A 20,522-nucleotide genomic window follows, 5' to 3' on the forward strand; every position below is an offset into this window, starting at 1 on the left:
TCCCTTCCAACTCTACGATTCTATGATTCTATGATTAATGCTGTAGATAATCCCTGGATGGCAGTGGCCGTAACTCGTAACTGGTGACAGGTTCGCTTTAGGAAAAGGTCTCACTGCAAGTCAAACCCTCATGGATTCTGTTTCTAGCAGTTTTGCCAGAAACATGCACACTAGTACCCATAGAGGTCATTAGGTTAGGCTTTGCCAGTGCTCCTCCTGTCGCAAAAGAGCATGTACGAGGCATTTTGATAGGTTACTGTTCTTCTTTGACCCTGTCCAGCTCTCCTCTTGTAACAGCCAATGTCCTGATATTTGCTCCAACCTGTTGAGACTCTACTGGGAGATATGGAATTATGGGCTGCAGGTACCACTTTATGCTACCAGTATTGACAAGGATACTAGAAAAACACAAAAGAATCTGTCAGGGTAGATAAGGAATGAGCAATTGTAGAAGTTACCTTATGCAAAACAATTTCATTTTTGGTGTTGTCTTACTGTTGCTTCTCCAGTGCAACTGTTAGCTCTTTCATTTGCACCAAAGCGAGTGACATTGATTCACATCGCTTATTCCTAACTGGCAAGATTGATATACCTGAAGTTTAAAGAGGTTTTTCACTACTAGGACAGCCTCTTCTCAGTCTGAATGTTTGATGCCGTTATAATAAAAACACCTATACTCGCCTCTGGTGCCATTCCAATGGTGTCCGCATTCACATTCCCGGAGCTCATGTGAAGTTATGTCACGTGAGCCCTGCGCCCAATCAGCGCTGGCGTCACTGTCCCCGCTTTCTTTATCGCTTTATTGGGGGACACAGAGAACCATGGATGTACAGTATGCTGCTGTCGCTAGGAGGTGCTGACACTAGGCAAAATGAAAAAATAGCTCCTCCCCAGCAGTATACTCCCACCGACAGTCACTTGGCTACTCAGTTTAAGCTTAGTGTCTGTAGGAGGCGGACCTGGATCTATCCCAGATCCCCAGTTTTTTCCTTTTTAGGTTCCCTGTTGTTTTATTAATCTTTCTTCTTTGTTTTTCAGGTTTTCATCTTCAGGCTAACAGGGTGTAAGTTCTCACCATTTTCCCATATTATGCGACTGAGAGAGCAGTGTGGTGTCACCCACATCGCCCATTCTCAGACCCGCAGACAGGACCTTATCCCCTGTCACCTCTAGGGGTGTCTCAGGGTGATTTATGGTGGCCGGTCCTTTGCCTTTTCCGCTCCTCATCCCTCTCCTTGGAGAGGGCTGAGAAGAAGACGGTGGTCACCGGCAGTGGCCTCCCCCCTTCTCGTAAAGGGTTGACGCCGTCTTCTGCACCATCCGAAGTTGGTGCGGGAAGGAGGTTCCCTGTTTTTACAGCGAACCCCCACAATCCGAAGGCACCCTGATGACATCATTTGTTGGCAAGTGGACCTGTATCCCCCTGTGTGGCTGGTATGTATGCCTTTCCCTCCCTCCCCTGGGCCGAACGCAGACCACATACCGCAGCAGCAGGATTCTCCCTCAAACCGCTGGCTCCACAGCGCAGCCCCTCCATTCACATTTCACGCGCCATCTTGCTTCTCTTCCTCTTGTCTCGGAGATTCCTATGTTGGCACACCCTCCGGAAGGTCCTCTAATCAGAGAGACACCTTTTCCCACCCTCCCGGCCCATTCTTTTGGCTTGGCGCACGCCGGGCGCGTCTACCCAATCACACAGCAACTTTTTTTCCCCCCGGCCACGCCTCCCGCTCTGCAGTGTCGCTCCCTAGCCTATCAGAGGCGGGCACACGCCCTCCGGCGCCATTTCGCTGTGGCCTATTCCTCTACGGTCGACCAACAGTTCTCCCACACTGGCCACACCCCCGGTGCTCCAGCCAACCGCTTTCAGGCTTTCACTTCTCCATATAACTTGGCCACGCCCACCATCAGCAGTGTGATCCGCAGCCATCTTAAATCCTGTATGCACCACGCTGATTGTTCACTGCGAACCTCTGAAGGAGGACACCGGCACTATTGGTCTTTGGCTGTATCGCTGGCATTGGCTAGGCTCTGCCCTGCTCCTCTTCCCTGTCCCTTTTTCTTTTTACGCTATAGCACTCCTCAGCAGCATAGCTCTAGCACTCTTCGCCAGTATACCTCTCATTAGCAGCATCACCAGACCCATCTTATGCCCAACTCTACAGGGGCTTTTGGTCTTCCCTCTAAACCCACTGTAATACATTACGCCTGCTGCAAGAGAAAGTGGTCCGCAGGTCAGTCGTCCCCCCCCCCCCCCCCCCCCCCCCACTGCCCATTCTGCAGTCCTTCCACCATGTCTGCCCCTCAGAATCACTCTAATGCCCGGGATGAAAGCATCCCCCCCCCTCCGGAGTGGGTTGTTGCCATGTCTCAGTCGGTTTCGGACCTGACAAGAATATCCCAGTCCCTCGTCCAGGCTCTGGAACGTCTTCTGAACTTATCTGTCGCCACCAGTGCTCCGAATGCCTCACAGGGGGATTCGCATGCACCTGATCACGACCTTCGCAGGGACAGGTCGGAAAAAGAGTCTAGGAAGCGGACTCTCCGTAGCTCCTCATCCAGGTCCCTGGGCCCCTCTACTCTTCCCAGGGCACCTCTCTCCCCATTCCCCCTCTTCGGAGGAGGCGTTTGGGTCTGAACTGGACTCCCAGTCTGGGTCTGATTCTGATTCAGACCAGACTTCTAAGATACAAGACATGGTCGACAGCCTTATTTTAGCAGTCACTCAAACCCTCAAACTGAAAGAGGACGAGGTTACCACTCCAGAATACTCAGTCCCCTTTAAACAGGTAAAACACCCTCCCCGGGCCTTTCACACTCATAAAGAGTTCGAGGCAACCATTGCTAAACACTGGGAACACCCTGAAAAACGCTTCCCATGAAGGAGACAGACATATTGTATCCCTTTAGCCCAGACCTTACAGGTAAATGGGCAGAGTCTCCTGAAGTGTACCCTCCTGTCTCTCGCCTGGCCTCAAAGACAGTTCTGTCCGTCCCGGACAGCGCGTCTCTCAAGGACCCACAGTTAGGCAAATTGAGTCCTTGGCCAAATCGGCCTTTGAAGCGACTGGTGCTTCTCTTTGTCCCAGTTTAGCTTCCACCTGGGTGGCGAAGTCTATTTCTGCCTGTGCTAAAATCCTCCGCCAGGGCATTGTATCTGCAGCTTCACTGGAACAACTCGCAGACTTACCAGATCAGATATCTCACGCTGGCAAATATCTTCTAGCCGCTTCTTTGGATGCTGACGGCTGTTCACCACGGCAAGCAGCAATATTATTGCTATACGCCGCATCCTCTGGTTAAAAGCATGGAATGCAGATCCTACTTCTAAAAAATCTCTCACCATCCTGGCTTTTCAAGGATCCAGGCTCTTCAGGTTCAGACTAGACCAAATAATTTCGGACGCCACTAGGGGAAAGAGCACTTCTCTTCCCCAGTCTAAACCCAAACGCCCCTTCAGCAGGAAAGGGCCCCAGCCCGTCTACTCCATTTGACCTTTCTCTTCTTCAGGGACTTCCTCCCAGCAGGACCCCTCATCCATTCCAAAGGAAAGAAGGAAACCATCCTTCAAACTGGCACCTCACTGGAGACCAAAGGGACACTCCTCAAAGTCCTCTGGATACTGCTCCCACAGGTTTTCCTCCAAATGATGGGTCACACCCACCTGGAAATTTTTCCATGGTGGGAGGAGGACGCCTTCTCTTCAGGGACGCATGGCTATCAGCGGTCAGCGACGCCTAGGTCAGGAAGAGAATCATGTCTGGTTACAAGATCGACTTTTCTTCCATCCCAGAAAGACTATTCTTAATCTCTCGCCAGTCATAGAATCCCAGTCAGGTCTCAGGGGTCCTTCAGGCGGTTTCTTCTCTCCTACACTCGGGTGTAATCGTGCCTGTTCCACCAAACTAACGATTTTCGCGGTTCTACTCCAATCTGCTTTTAGTCCCGAAAAAAAGATTGGTTTGTTCATCCGATCCTGGACCTCAAGCGGTTAAACCGTTACATTCGGACGCGCCATTTTAGGATGGAGTCATTACGTTCGGTGATCGCCTCCATGGACCCGGGGGAGTTTCTTTGCTCGATAGACTTTCAGAATGCCTATCTCCACATCCCTGTTTGTGTGCAGCATCAGAGATGTCTTCGGATCGCGATCCAGAGGCATCACTATCAGTTCATGGCTCTTCCTTTCGGCCTGGGGTCTGCCCCAAGGGTCTTCACAAAGGTCATGGCAGCGGTCATGGCCATTCTCCGCTCTAGGGGGATTCTGATAATCCCTTACCTGGACGATCTGCTGATCAAAGGACCGTCACGCTGGGACTGTGACCGAAGTCTTCAGGTTACCCTAGACACTCTGGCCCGGCTCGGCTAGATAGTCAACAAGGAGAAATCCTCCCTCCTTCCATCTCAGCGCCTGGTGTTTCTGGGTATGGAGTTCGATACGGCTCAGGCATGCGTCTTCCTTCTGAAGAAGTTTGTGTCTCTACGTCAGGGAATTCACTCTTTTTACGATCTTGCATGAGAGTACTGGGGAAGATGGTTGCCACCATGGAAGCCGTCTCTTATGCCCAGTTTCACACCCATCCTCTTCAGCAGGCTCTCTTGTATGCTTGGGACAAGTCTCCCGTCTCCCTGGACCAACTGGTCCTTCTGCCCCTCAAAGTGAGACAATCACTGACTTGGTGGACACTATCCGTCTCCGTCCTGGCGGGAGGTCCTTTCTTCCTCTCCGGTGGCAGGTCATCACCACCGACGCCAGTCTCCTCGGTTGGGAAGCTGTCTTCCTTCATCACACAGCGCAAAGTCACTGGAACGCTAAAGAAACTCTTCTCCCCATCAATCTCCTGGAGATCAGGGCAATCTTGCTTGCTCTTCGTCGCTGGCAGCCTCTGCTCGCAGGCAAGCCGGTCCGCATCCAGTCAGACAATGCCATGGCATACATAAACCACCAAGGTGGAACTCGCAGCAAACAGGCCATGTCAGAAGTGACGAAGATCCTGCGATGGGCGGAACATCACGTCCTGGCCATTTTGGCTGTTCACATCCCGGGGGCGGAAAATTGGGAAGCTGATTTTCTGAGCCGCCAGGGCATCACGCCAGGCGAGTGGTCGCTCAACCCTGCCGTCTTCGACCAAATATGTCAGAAATGGGGCACCCCAGACGTTGACCTCATGGCCTCTCGGGAGAACCACAAAGTTCCTCTGTTCGTGGCCAGGTCCCGAGAGCCGAGGGCCTTAGGCTGTGACGCCCTGGTGATTCCGTGGTCCCAGTTTCACCTCCCCTATCTTTTTTCGCTTCTAACCCTTGATTCCGAGAGTTGTAAAAAAGATAAGGGCAGAAGGGGTTCCAGTTATTCTCATCGCTCCAGACTTAAAAAGACTCCTGGAAGCTTCCAGACCGTCGAGACTTTCTCTCGCAAGGCCCCCTCTTTCACCCGAGTTCTCGGTCTCTGAGTTCAAAGGTATGGCCGTTGAGGCCGCCAGTCCTAAAAGAGGCTGGTTTCTCCTTCAGGGTTATCCAGACCATGATTAAGGCGAGGAAACAAGCATCCTCTCGCATCTACCACAGATATTGGTAGGCCTTCTTCCGGTGGTGTGAGGATAACAGTTTGTTTCCAATGTCCTTTTCCCTTCCATCCATCCTTGTTTATGTTCAAGCAGGCCTTGACTTCCATCTCTCTCTCTATACCCTTAAGGGTCAGGTATCCGCTCTGTCAATCCTCTTCAAGAGAGATTTGGCCTCCCTTCCTCAGGTGAAAAATTTCATTCAGGGGGTCGCCTATATGGAACCTACTTACCATCCTCCTGTAAATCCATGGGATCACAATCTTGTTCTAGACGTTCTTCAGCGGGCTCCCTTTGAGCCCATCCAAGATACCTTTCTCTGTCCTGTCTTGGAAAGTGGCCTTTTTAATCGCCATTATGTTTTTCAGGAGAGTTTCTGAGCTAGCGGCACTGTCGTGCTGTTCTTCCTTCCTGATTCTGCACCAGGACAAGGTAGTCCTTCGTCCTGTTCCTTCCTTTTTGCTCAAAGTGGTTTCTACCTTTCACATCAACGAAGACATCATCCTTCTCATGTTCATCCACTGGAAAAGTCCATCCACAAACTGGATTTGGTCAGAGCTGTTCGAGTCTACCTGCTTCCTTTCATCAGTCAGATTCCTTACTTGTCATTCCCGAAGGTCGTCAAAGGGGCTCCAGGCCTCTAAGTCCACGATTGCCCGTTGGATTTGCTAGGCGGTACTGGAAGCGTACTGTGTTCGGGGCAAACGGCCTCCTCTGGGAGTGGAGGCTCACTCCACCCAGGCTGTGGGTGCTTCCTGGGCCATTCGTCACCAGGCTTTGGCCTTGCAGATGTGCAAGGCCGCAACCTGGTCGTTTCTACACACCTTCGCAAGATTCTACAAGGTAAGTACCCAAGCCTCGGCTGATGCAGGCCTGGGTAGGAAGGTTCTGCAGGTGGCTGTTTCTCACCGGCCAACCTAGGTTCCTTTCTCTTTGCTTATATTTCCTTTTCCCCACCCTTTGGACTGCTTTTGGACATCCCATAGTTACCTGTGTCCCCAATGAAGCGAAAAGAAAGAGGGATTTTTGGTACTTACCGTAAAATCTTTCTTGGAGCCTTCATTGGGGGACATAGCACCCTCCTTGATTTTGTACAGTGGTTGGCCTACGTGCCGTTGTTTTGAGTTGTTACGTATTTTGAGCTTTAGGTTGCTGCTCCTACTGCTTGAACACCATCGGAGTAGCCTAGTGCCTGTCGGTGGGTGTATACTGCTGGGGAGGAGCTATTTTTTTCCTTTTGCCTAGTGTCAGCGCCTCCTAGCGACAGCAGCATACACCCATGGTTCTCTGTGTCCTCCAATGAAGGCTCCAAGAAAGAGATTTTACGGTAAATACCAAAAATCCTTCTTTTGTGCGTATAAGTAATCAGCAAGAAGTGAAGCGCTGAGACTGCGCTCACTTCCTCTTCATGTCTTATACATATGGCAAAAACGTAGCACATACTCAATGTGTGCACTTACTCAAATTGACTTGGGGTTATTGTATGTGCAAGTATTCCCTTAATTTTATTTGTTTAAAGAATTTAGCTTACTTTTAACCCCATTTAAAATGTGGTGTTTTTTCTTATTTTTATTTTTAACATAGCTGTACAATGGTTTATTTCACTTGTCGTACAAGTTATTTTTACCATTCAATGTAATGAAAAATTTTTGGGGGTTTTGAGGAGCATTTGTTTTGTTTTAAACAAACATCTTTTTATTGTTTTAACAAAAGGGTGAAACAATACATGCGACTAGAAAGATCAAGTAACATTATTTACATGAGTTACGAGTCCGACGTCATAAGCAACATCACTTGAAGTACCCAATCTTTTAACAGGTTAGACAGTGTCTATCCAAGTTTTCATATTTGAAATCTTGAGTCAAAGGGAAAGACCTTAACATAGAGTGCAGGTAGAAATGTGCATACCAGTCGCAACATAGTACAAGTCTTAAACTAAGGGGGAAAAACAACAGTTAGGTAGAAAGGAAGGATAGAGGAAGGGGGATGTTAAAGGATGGAGAAGGAGTTCTAGTCAGGAGGTATGTCCAGTCCTTAGATGTTGTGCCCTTTAATCTGGATAGTCAATTGGTGTTGCTTCATGTATAATTGGTCTTAAGCCCCCGTTACACACTGTGATATCGCTAGCAATATCGCTGTAAAGTCACCGATTTTGTGACGTTGCAGCGATATTGCTAGCGATATCGCTGCATGTGATACTTACCTCCGACCGGCTCCCCCGCTGGTTATCGCTGATCGCGCGAGAAGCTCCTGGTCCATTCCTCGTCGGCCACTTCCTGCTGGGGCTTCCTGTGGCGCCGACGAGCGACGCGTGGAGCCGGGCGGGAGGACGCAGGATCGCCGCGTCTGACAGGTAAGTAGCGATCCCCGACCACCGCTATGTCGCTGGTGAGATCTGCCTGTGTGGCAGCTCAGTAGCGACCACCTAGCGATGCACCAACGATCCTGACCGCGTTATATCGCTAGTCGGGATCGCTGGTGCATCGCTAGGTGTAACGGTACCCTTAGGGCAAACTAATCTTGTTTACTTAGAGTTTAGCAGATTTAAGTATTCGTCTGTTTCTCTATAGAGTGTCCAGGGCGCCCAGGTCAAACCGAATCTAACTAGCTTGAATGATGTGCTAGCTATTATTTCTTCTATGTGGTATATCTGATTTACTTTGTGTAACCATTCTGACAGGTTGGGGCTGTTCTGTGATAGACAATGCAAGGGGATGAGCATTTTAGCTGTTGCCAACAGATACGTAAGAAGCTTTTTGTGTTTTGTATTGTGCAATATCACTTGACCAGTTTAGAAATGTCAATTTCAAAGATGGGGGATTTGGCAGCTGGCAAAGTTTTGTCGTAATTTGAGGACCATTTGGTACAAACTTTTGATCTGTCTAGGCGCCATTTTTTTGTACATTTTTCGGCATTTTCCATGTTTAATGCTACTTTGATCTGCAGTGCATGCATTATTTCAATTGTTTTTACTAATACGTTTTATTTTTGTTTTTAGAGAGAAGATCAATTTTGCAGCAACACGACCATCTTCAATATTAATTGAACAGATTGCAGTGTGTGTTAATAAAGCAGAGCCTGTCTTGCTTGTTGGTGAAACTGGCACGGGCAAAACCTCCACCGTTCAGTATCTTGCTCATGTTGCAGGTATATTATTGCATTTGTGCTGTGTTCATAGTCTGGGAACTATGTGATGAGTGTCTGTTTTAGCAGTTGCCAAATTAAAAAAAAAACACACGATCCGTTAAAAATGATCCTTTTGATGAGCCGCCTGGTTTAGCAAATATTGAATTAACGCTTCTGGCCCATATAAACAGATGAGAATGTCTCTTGGTTTGAGTTTACGTTCTTGCAGTACATGATTTATTCATAAAAATATCAGTATTTCTGTTACAAAATATTGTATCAGGTTAAAAAAATATATAATTTAGTATCTTCTATACATTTGGAGGCAGGCATTGGTCTGGGGAGTTGTCATCTGGATCATGTTTTCAGAGTGATTTTAATTGTACGTGTTGCTGTAAATGGCACTGGTTGGAATGTTACTTCTCTGTGGAAAAGCCATCACATGTAGAGGAGTTTCTCAATTATACCATTATATCATGGACTGTATAGCACAAAAAAGTATTCACGTTTTTCTTGGGCATGTTGGCCTAAAACCCAGTTCCTGATAAATGTAGAGTATTATTATACTATGTGTGTTAATTGGTTAGTGGCCATTGTAATTCAGCATTTTCATCTATTACTTATGTACAGGTCAGCGCCTTCGCATTGTCAATATGAACCAGCAGAGTGATACAGCTGATCTCTTAGGCGGGTAAGTGCATTGCATAGTATGATCCAAGCGCCTAGATTTCCGAAGTATTAAAGGGAATTGTCTAGCATCGACCCTCCCAAGCCAACTAACTGCATGAACATGCAGGTCATAGAAAGTTGAATAAAGTGATACCTTTATGTCTGCAATCCGATATCTTATTCCATAGAAATCCACAATTATGTAAATGACCTGTAAAGATCTAAAGGTCGGCTACTGATCTCCCTGAGAATCTGCCTTCAGAGGGAGGGTATTACTAGTGTGAGACATCAGGAGAGCGGACCGTCAGTCATTACATGTCTCACACTTGTAACTCTCTGGAGGCAGATTCTCAGGAAATTTACGTCCGCCCCATAGATCTTAACGGCTCATTTGTGTTGCTCCTGCTGACAGATTCATTTTAATTGCTGAGGCTTCTGCTGGAAATAATTTCAAACATTGGGGTAAGAAAAATACTTTTGGTTTGTGTTCCTTGTCTATATTTTTAAATGGTTGTGTCATCCTTGTATGGCCTATGGACATCATATTCTCTTGCTCTGAGGGAAAAGTCAATCCAAGCAGGGAACATACACTGTTGAGAGTAGCACGTAATGTTGAAGTTACAACCATGGTGTTGAAAGGTGGTTATACATGTATGTGCTCTTTATAGAGGACTTTCCTCCCTCTTGATGATTGTTATTAATAGGTGTGATTCCTCATAAAATAACTTCTGAATCATATTTCCTTAGAACTTTGCATTGTTATTCCTATTGAAAATGTAAGTGTCCCCAACTAGTATGTTAGGGTAAGTTCTTATTCACATATCACATGCGTAAAACTGACTTTTTTGACCTGTCTGCTTGATCAGATTTTCATCCAATTTTGGTCTGTATATCCTTTTTTACCATTCATATATAATATTTCTCACACGGGGAAAAAAATTACTACCGGATTTCTTCTTCCAACCAGTCATGAAAAACTGAGAACAGAAAGGAGCAAGTAGAAATCCACCAAAGGATAATACAAATCAGATACATTTTCTTGAAATATCATATTAAAATCAAGGCTATGTGCACACGATGCGGATTTGTTGTGTTTTTGCAACGGTTTTTTTCTACGCAGAAATACTCCAAAAATGCCATGGATTTCTAAAGCAAGGTTAATCAATGACAATCCTGTAGTGTTGTGCACATGATCCGGAAATTTCCGTCCTTATTTGCAGGGTTTTATTTGCAGCATGTCAGTTCACACGATGCGTATTTGTTGTGTTTTCACAGCGTTTTTTTTCTGTGCGGAAATGCTGCAAAAACTCAATGGATTTCTAAAGCAAGGTTAATCAATGACAATCCTAAAATGTTGTACACATGATCCGGAAATCTCCGTCCTTATTCGCATCATTTTATTTTCCGCAGATACGCAGTTATTTTTGTGTATCTGCAGCGTTTTTCACCCTTTGACTTCCATTGAGTCAGTCAAATCTGCAACAAAAATGCAGGTGTGAAAAGGTTTGCGCATTTGCTGACAAAAATGCTATGGAATTGTCAAAGGAAATGATGTCAGAAGGAGGAAGAGTGTGTGGGCGGAGAATGTGTGAGTGGAGAGTATGTGCTTGTCTGTGTCTCTCTGTGTGTGTGTACCCATAGTGATTGTACTTAGGTGTCGTCTGATGGGATTGCTGCTCCCATCCTGCTATGTCTGCTGTCACATATAGCAGAGACTGCATGAGCCGATGTTGGGAGAATTGTCTCATCCGGCACCTGTGTTCAATTGAAAAAAAAAAAAATCAGAACTTTGACATAATCACATACTATATACATACTCACCGAACACCTAGTCACCTACACCGTGTCTCCTGCAAGCAATAAAAAATAATAAACCAACATATGCTTCCTTTCCACCGTAGTCCATATAAGGGTCACACTTGCGTGTAATGCGAGAAACTCCTCAATACTCGGCACTCAGGACCGGAGTTTGCGGCTGCATGCCAAGTGCCGGTGGCAGTGCTGGGTATTTATGCGAGAGACTCGCGTGAGTTTCTCGCATTACACACGCAAATGTGACCCTGACCTAATATTGAGTGTCCCACGTCGATGTCACTCGACCGCCAGCTCTACACTGCGGGAGCGATTACCTCCTGTCAGCGTATTGCTGAGCCGCCATGAAGGTTCACCGGAGTACATCAGCTGATCAGCTCCGGTATTCTCAGTTACGATGCCGCTGCGTGAGAAAGTTCTCACACAGCAGTAGTGCCGTAAGTGAGAGCACCGGAGCTGATGAACTCCAGTGAACTCTTACAGCAACACAGTGATACACTGCGGGAACGATTACCTCCTGTCAGTGTATCGCAGGAGGCCGGGTAGAGCGGTCACATCTCCCGATGTGACTGTCCTACATATGAGATTGCTGTGGGACTCTCTGTATTAAATGGACTATGTCGGACAGGATAGCATTATATTTGGTTTAATATTTTTTGGATTGTTTGCAGGAGATGAGGGCGTCGGGGATTGGGCGTTCAGTAAGTATGGTTAATTTAAGATGAGGGGGGGCTGGCACTCCCGAGCCCGTGGATTTATTATCTAGCAGCTCAGGGCCAACAGCTTAGGGGATGGAGAGAGACAGAGGGCAGGTGTTCGACATGGTGGATATTGACTCAGGTGCTGGGGAGAGACTCGTTGGTTCAAGGACTAGAGGCAGGTAGTACACAAGGTGTGGGAGGAGATTAAAAGGATTAGGGTAGTGGAGGCCCTGACGAATTATTCCCCTATATGACAAAATGAAAAACTGCCGGAGTTTGACGAAATGGGGGAATTTAAAAACTGGGCGAGGAAAGGAATTCAATACATGGCCCAATTACAGGACTCGCAAGGACTAGTGACGTTTGAGAAACTACTGGAGGAATATGAGTTATCTGAGATCTGTGGGTTCCAGTATAGACAGCTCTGTCATGCTTACATAGTGCAGAGTAAGACGGTTTCTATGAGGGTCCAAAAAGACATATATTGGTGGACTATGTGTGTAGTGATGGGGGGAACAAAAGGATTTATGTCAGGTATTTATAAGGACTTAATGCACATCTTTTAACTAATTACCCGATTAAGGCTAAAGAGTAGTGGGAAGACGAATTGGGGGCGATAGAAGAGGATAAGTGGGAGGCGATTATGGAATATATACCCCAATTGTCACTGAGTGAGCCATGTAGACTCACAAATAAAGTACAGACCAAAAGTTTGGACACACCTTCTCATTCAAATAGTTTTTTTTATTTTCATGACTATAAAAATTGTAGATTCACTCTGAAGGCATCAAAACTATGAATTAACACATGTGGAATTATATAATTAACAAAGTGTGAAACAACTGAAAATATGTCTTATATTCTAGGTTCTTCAAAGTAGCCACCTTTTGATTTGATTACTGCTTTGCACACTCTTGGCATTCTCTTGATGAGCTTCAAGAGGAAGTCACCAGAAATGGTTTTCACTTCACAGGTGTGCCGTGTTAGGTTTAATAAGTGGGATTTCTTGCCTTATACATGGGGTTGGGACCATCAGTTGTGTTGTGCAGAAGTCTGGTGGATACACAGCTGATAGTCCTACTGAATAGAATGTTAGAATTTGTATTATGGCAAGAAAAAGCAGCTAAGTAAAGAAAAACGAGTGGCCATCATTACTTTAACCCCTTCCCGACCTGTGACGCAGCGTATGCGTCATGAAAGTCGGTGCCAATCCGACCCATGACGCATACCCTGTGTCATGACTTCAAAGCCCCCCTGCGGGTCAGGTGACTGGGGTCAATGAAAGGTCACCTGACCCGCAGATACAGGGGGCTTTGTAATTCACCACAGGGGGCGTGGCTTCGCGCCCACGTGGCTACGATCGCTCTGATTGGCTGTTTCACTTTTAACAGCCAATCAGAGCGATAGTAATATTTCATCAATGAAAATTGATGAAATATTACAATCCAGCCATGGCCAATGCTGCAGTATCATCGATCGGACATGGCTGGTGACACCGATCCGACCCTCCCTGCCACTGAATGACAGCGGCGATCTGCCACCGCTGTCATCATCTGCCCCCCTCCCCTTCCCGCCAGCTTCCGATCCCCCCTCACCCCCCCCCCCCCCCCCGGTACCTTCTGAGTCCCGCTGTCGCTCCCGGTGTCCCACGGGTCCGGATCATGGGCGCCGCCATCTTGGAAAATGGCGGGCGCATGCGCAGTGCGCCCGCCCGAATCTGCCGGCTGCAGACTCCATTCTTTCATTTTGTTCACTCTCACAGGATTAGGGTTGGAATTAGGGTTAAGATTAGGGTTAGGGGTGTGTTAGGGTTAGTGGTGTGTTGGGGTTAGGGTTATGGCTAGGGTTGGGATTAGGGTTAGAGATGTGTTGGGGTTAGGGTTGTGGTTAGGGGTGTGTTGGGGTTAGGGTTGGAGATAGAATTGAGGGGTTTCCACTGTTTAGGCTCATCAGGGGGGTCTCCAAACGCGACATGGTGCCACCATTGATTCCAGCCAATTTTGCGTTCAAAAAGTCGAACGGTGCTCCCTCCCTTCCAAGCCCAAACAGTGGTTTATCCCAACATATGGGGTATCCGCATACTCAGGAAAAATTGCACAACAACTCTTGGGGACTAATTTCTCCTGTTACCCTTGGGAAAATAAAAAATTCGGGGCTAAAAAATTATTTTTGTGGAAAAAAGCACGTCTCTGCATTATAAACTTCTGTGAAGCACTTGGGAGTTCAAAGTGCTCACAACACATCTAGATAAGTTCCTTGGAAGGTCTAGTTTCCAAAATGGGGTCACTTGTGGGGGGTTTCCACTGTTTAGGCACATCAGGGGTTCTGCAAACGCAACGACGACCGCAGACTATTCCATCAAAGTCTGCATTTCAAAATGTCACTACTTCCCTTCTGAGCCCCGACGTGTGCCCAAACAGTGTTTCCCCCCACATATGGGGTACCAGCGTACTCAGGACAAACTGTACAACAACTTTGGGGTCCAATTTCTCCTGTTACCCTTGTGAAAATAAAAAATTGCTGACTAAAAAATATTTTTTTAGGAAAAAAAAATATTTTTTATTTTCACGGCTCTGCGTTGTAAACTTCTGTGAAGCACCTGGGGGTTCAAAGTGCTCACTATGTATCTAGATAAGTTCCTTAGGGGGTCTAGTTTCCAAAATGGGATCATTTGTGGGGGAGCTCCAAAGTTAAGGCACACAGGGGCTCTCCAAACACGACATGGTGTCAGCTAATGATTGGAGCTAAATTTTATTTCAAAAAGTCAAATGGTGCTCCTTCCCTTCTTAGCCCTGTCGTGTGCCCAAACAGTGTTCCCCCCCACATATGGGGTACCAGCGTACTCAGGACAAACTGGACAACAACTTTTGGGGTCCAATTTCTCCTGTTATCCATGTGAAAATAAAAAATAGCGTGCTAAAAAATCATTTTTGAGGAAAAAAAATGATTATTTTCACTGCTCTACGTTATAAATTTTTGTGAAGCACTTGGGGGTTCAAAGTGCTCACTACACATCTAGATAGTTCCTTAAGGGGTCTAGTTTCCAAAATGGTGTCACTTGTAGGGGGTTTTCACTGTTTAGGCACACAGGGGCTCTCCAAACGCGACATGGTGTCCAATAACGATTGGAGCTAATTTTTCATTCAAAAAGTTAAATGGCACACCTTCCCTTCCGGGCCCTGCCGTGCGCCCAAACAGTGGTTTATGACCATATATGAGGTATCGGTGTACTCGGGAGAAATTGCCCAACAAATTTTAGTATCCATTTTATCCTGTTGCCCATGTGAAAATGAAAAACCTGAGGCTGAAAGATAATTTTTGTGAAAAAAAAGTATTTTTTTTTTTTTTTTTTTTACGGATCAATTTGTGAAGCACCTGGGGGTTCAAAGTGATCACTATGCATCTAAATAAGTTCCTTGGGGGGGGGTCTAGTTTCCAAAATGGGGTCACTTGTTGGGAAGCTCCAGTGTTTAGGCACACAGCGACTCTCCAAAGGCGACATGGCAACCGCTAAATATTCCAGCATATTTTCCTTTCATAAAGTCAAATGGTGCTCCTTCCCTTCTGAGCCCTGCCGTGCGCCCAAACAGTGGTTTATGACCACATATGAGGTACCGGTGTTCTCAGGAGAAATTGCCCAACAAATTTTAGGATCCATTTTATCCTGTTGCCCATGTGAAAATGAAAAAAATGATGCTAAAAGAAAATTTGTGTTTGAAAAATTAAAATGTCCATTTTTTCCTTCCACGTTGCTTTAGTTCTTGTGAAGCACCTGAAGGGTTAATAATCTTCTAGAATGTAGTTTTGAGTAGCTTGAGGGGTGCAGTTTTTAGAATGTCACTTTTGGGTATTTTCTGCCATATAGACCCCTCAAAGTGACTTCAAATGTGAGGTGGTCCCTAAAAAAAAAAAAATGGTTTTGTAAATTTTGTTGTAAAAATGAGAAATCGCTGGTCAACTTTTAACCCTTATAACTTCCTAACAAAAAAAAATTTGTTTCCAAAATTGTGCTAATGTAAAGTAGACATGTGGGAAATGTTATTTAGTAACTATTTTGTGTCACATAACTCTCTGGTTTAACAGAATAAAAATTCAAAATTTGAAAATTGCGACATTTTCGCCAAATTTCTGATTTTTTTTCACAAATAAACGCAAAAATTATCGACCTAAATTTACCACTACCATGCAGCCCAATATGTCACGAAAAAACAATCTGAGAATCGCTAGGATGCATTGAAAAAGGGACACTGGTCAGAATTGCAAAAAATGGCCAGATCATTAAGGTCAAAATAGGCTGGGTCATGAAGGAGTTAAGAAATGAAGGTCAGTCAGTCCGAAAAATTGGGAAAACTTTGAAAGTGTCACAAAGTGCAGTGGCAAAAACCATCAAGTGCTACAAAGAAACTAGCTCACATCAGGACCGCCCCAGGAAAGGGTCACCTCTGCTGCGGAGGATAAGTTCATCCGAGTCACCAGCCTCCGAAATCGCATGTTAACAGCAGCTCTGATTAGAGACCAGGTCAATGCCACACAGAGTTCTAGCAGTAGACACATCTCTACAACAACTGTTAAGAGGAGACTTTGTGCAGCATGCCTTCATGGTAAAATAGCTGCTAGGAAACCACTGCTAAGGACAGGCAACAAGCAGAAGAGACTTGTTTGGGCTAAAGAACACAAGGAATGGACATTAGACTAGTGGAAATCTGTGCTTTGGTCTGATGAGTCCAAATTTGAGATCTTTGGTTCCAACGACCGTGTCTTTGTGCGATGCAGAAAAGGTGAACGGATGGACTCTACATACCTGTTTCCCACCGTGAATCATGGAGGAGGAGGTGTGATGGTGTGGGGGTGCTTTGCTGGTGACACTGTTGGGGATTTATTCAAAATTGAGGGCATACTGAACCAGCATGGCTAACACAGCATCTTGCAGCGGCATGCTATTCCATCCGGTTTGCGTTTAGTTGGACCATCATTTATTTTTCAACAGGACGATGACCCCAAACGCACATCCAGGCTGTGTAAGGGCTATTTGACCAAGGAGGAGAGTGATGGGGTGCTATGCCAGATGTCCTGGCCTCCACAGTCACCAGACCTGAACCCAATCGAGATGGTTTGGGGTGAGCTGGACCGCAGAGTGAAGGCAAAAGGGCCAACAAGTGCTAAGCATCTCTGGGAACTCCTTCAAGACTGTCGGAAGACCATTTCCGGTGACTACCTCTTGAAGCTCATCAAGAGAATGCCAAGAGTGTGCAAAGCAGTAATCAAAGCAAAAGGTGGCTACTTTGAAGAACCTAGAATATAAGACATATTTTCAGTTGTTTCACACTTTTTGTTAATTATATAATTCCACTTGTGTTAATTCATAGTTTTGATGCCTTCAGAGTGAATAAACAATTTTCATAGTCATGAAAATAAAGAAAACTCTTTGAATGATAAGGTGTGTCCAAACTTTTGGTCTGTACTGTATATGTGCTCCATATAATATATAGGACACCTGAAAGACTATTTAGGGCAGGGCTGAGATTGACTTCTGGATGCCCTCGTTGTCAGGCTGATGGGGCCGGGATCTTAAACATGTTGTTGCAGTGCTCCAGTCTTGACTCGTACTGGACAGTGGTTATTAACACTATAGAAGGAATGTTTGACTGTAGAATTAAGTGGGATCCTGTGGTTTGTATTTTGGGTTATGTGGAGGAGATTCAGATTCAAAATCAGTTAAAATTACGATAGCTAGGTTGTTATACATTGCACATAAATTAATAGCCAGGCACTGGATAAATAAAGAACCGCCGACGATACAAGAATTTATTGGACAATCAGACTTTATTGTAAATATCGAAAAAGGTATTTGTGCCAAAAGAAAAAGGGAAAAAATGTTCAATTCATTGTGGACACCGTGGTTGGAGAGACACTGATCCCGAAAGGAGGGTGTACTTCTGAGTATATGTTGCTGTTTTTTCTATAAGGGGGGAAGGAGGGGATGCGGTGTAATTGAAAATATGTGACCTTGTTGGACATTGTAATGTCTGCACTTTGTAATCTGTTTGAATTTAGTTATTAACAATGTATCTGTTAAAAAAAAAAAAAGTATGGTTAATTTAGATTCAATAAAGGAGTCAGTGTCATTATTTGAAATAAAGTATTCTGGCTGTATGTTTATTTATCATATATAGGATTACTAATGGATAGATGTCTTATAGAGTCCTCTCCATTTCTAACCTGTGGGCTTGATGTCACCTGACAATACAAAGGTGACATCAACCCCACAAATATGAACCACACTTGTCACCACTACAGGGTTAGTGGAAAGAGCGGGGCTAAGTACCAGAATTGTATAAGATGCTTCATTTCTGGGGCGGCTGAGAGCTGATGTTTTTAGCCTTGGGGGGTGCCAATATACACGGCCCCTTCACAGGCTATTAATATCAGCCCGCAGCTGTCTGCCTAGCCTTTGCTGGTTTTATTTTATAGGGGGACACTATGTCAATTTTTTTCTGGGGTTCCCCTGTAAACTAGCCAGTAAAGGCTAAGCAAACATCTGTGAGCTGATATTAATATCCTGGGAACCTTTATGGCTATTGGCTTTTTCCCAGAAATATAACATCAGCCCTCAGCCGTCGGCTTTCCATCTGCTGATTATGATTAATATGTGGGAGCCCACGCAATTTTTTTTTTTTTTCTTTAACATTAACAGTTGCTGTTTGGTTACGGCCTATGTATGTTTGTTCTGTTAACTCTCCTACCCAGAAAAAAAAGGACATGTGAAAAGGCTCATGGCCTAGATGTACATGTGCTATCAGAATACTTAAAGGATAGATGCTACGGGTAAATTCACGCTTGCCATATTTGTTGCTGAAATTTCTACAGCTGTCTCATGTAGTTCTTTAGGATTTGCTGAAATCTATGCACATTTTGCAAATATATTCTCCTTCAGATGAGGAAGCAGAATTTCAGCAACAAATCTGCCTGTAAATATCATGTAACTGCTAAAAACCGGTGCCTGGTAATCTACTTCTAATCTGTCTTCTTTCTGGAATGATGATTCCTTTATCACTGTTATTTTTACTTTTAAGGAACCTGTCATGGGGAAAAAATGCTATTAACTTGCAGATATGGGGTTAACTTGCATGTTAACAGCGTTCTGAACCTGCCCAGCACTGAGTCCTGCTACCATGTGCACTTTATTATGCTACCACCCATGAGGGTGACGCTGGTGCTGATGCAATCACCTCTTGGTGCATAGTAAGTAGCAGCTGTAACCACGTTCCCTCCACTGACTGATGGACTCATTAGTGTGAGCTGTCAGTCAGTTCCGGGAGTGTGGTTACAGCCGCTACTCACTCTGCAGAGAACAGTCACTAAAGCTGCGCCCCCTGTGACTGAAAGAGCGAGGTTGCTGGGAGGAATAAAATTAACTTGCTGGCAGCGGGCCTTTTAAGTGAAGGTGCCGGGCCGGTGTAGAATGCTATTAACCTGCTGATTAACCCCATATCTGCAGGTTAATAGCGTTTTTTCACGTGACTGGTTCCCATTGCAGTCACTGTCCATTTTGTGGACAATAATCTGCTTGTGTGGTTCTCCTTCTATAGTCCACAAGCTTACTGACATAAATAGTCTACTTTTCTCTTCCAAACAAGGGTATCCAATAATAAATTTTATGTTACCTTTCAAAATGACTAATACTTAGTGGAAAGTGACCATTCTCTCTCTCTTTATTATTATTAATCTGCTGATTTTAGGTACAAGCCTGTGGACCACAGACTAATATGGTTACCTTTGCGTGAAGGCTTTGAGAGGCTTTTTACACAAACGTTTTCAAGGAAACAAAACACAGCATTTTTGGGCCACATTAACACATGTTATAAAAAGAAGAGATGGCAGGATCTCCTTAAACTAATGCAACATGTTCTGAAAAACGCCATGGCCAAGGTTCAGGCTGGAGACACCGGTGAGTTGGCACAGAACGGCTTGGACAAAGTGTCGTTTTAGTTCTTGATTTCATGATGTGACCATCTTTCTCTTCTCATATTCGTTCAGATATATATCATTCTTCTTACCTGCCTACTTTATCTTCCTATTAGAATTATTGTTAAAAGAAAAATGGGAAGCGTTTTCTCTGCGTCTTAATCAAGCCCAGCAGCAAATGAGGATGACTGAGAACGCTGTACTTTTTGCATTTGTAGAGGTAAATTTCTTTGTTGAAAACATAATTTTATATTGCAATAAATTGTTACAATGCAAAATTATAATTTCAGCATTTACTTCAAGTTGCGTACATTGCAGGACATATATAACACTTAAGAATATAAAACTTTTAAAAAGTTTACGAATTGAAAATATTTTTTCTTTTATCCAAGGCAGATATTAATGGGTTCTCCAAGAAAATGAAAAGGTGCTTGCAAATGTTAATTAATGAAACCAATCGTTTTCTAGTCTTCACATACCTAACTTTTGTCTCAGATGTGTGGAATCTCATGAGATTCTAAAACCTCATTCTGACATTAGTTTTTCACGTACGAGTGTTATCTGTTGTTTTTTTTTTCTTGCACAGGTAGCTCTTGTACCTACAACCTATGATAGTCTATGTGGCTGTTCACACGTTGTTTTTTTTTCTTCGGACCTAGTGGACCTTACAAAATCGAAAAGACATCTT

At 44.9% G+C, this 20,522-nt stretch overlaps 1 protein-coding gene across 2 annotated transcripts in view; it reads left to right on the top strand.

Moving 5' to 3' along the window:
• The window catches only part of MDN1 (midasin AAA ATPase 1), a 476,296-nt gene that overhangs the window by 82,541 nt on the left and 373,233 nt on the right, over window positions 1-20,522 (top strand). For both annotated transcript variants that reach the window (XM_073589565.1, XM_073589566.1), the window contains exons 14-17: window positions 8,560-8,708; window positions 9,318-9,378; window positions 19,609-19,817; window positions 19,951-20,054. In XM_073589565.1, coding sequence (XP_073445666.1) covers window positions 8,560-8,708; window positions 9,318-9,378; window positions 19,609-19,817; window positions 19,951-20,054 — 523 coding nt within the window. The remainder of the gene's footprint in view (window positions 1-8,559; window positions 8,709-9,317; window positions 9,379-19,608; window positions 19,818-19,950; window positions 20,055-20,522) is intronic.

The sequence above is a fragment of the Dendrobates tinctorius genome, unplaced genomic scaffold (genome assembly GCF_039654945.1).
Source record: "Dendrobates tinctorius isolate UK_male_01 unplaced genomic scaffold, ASM3965494v1 ptg000111l, whole genome shotgun sequence".
In the NCBI taxonomy this organism is placed as follows: Eukaryota; Metazoa; Chordata; class Amphibia; order Anura; family Dendrobatidae; genus Dendrobates; species Dendrobates tinctorius.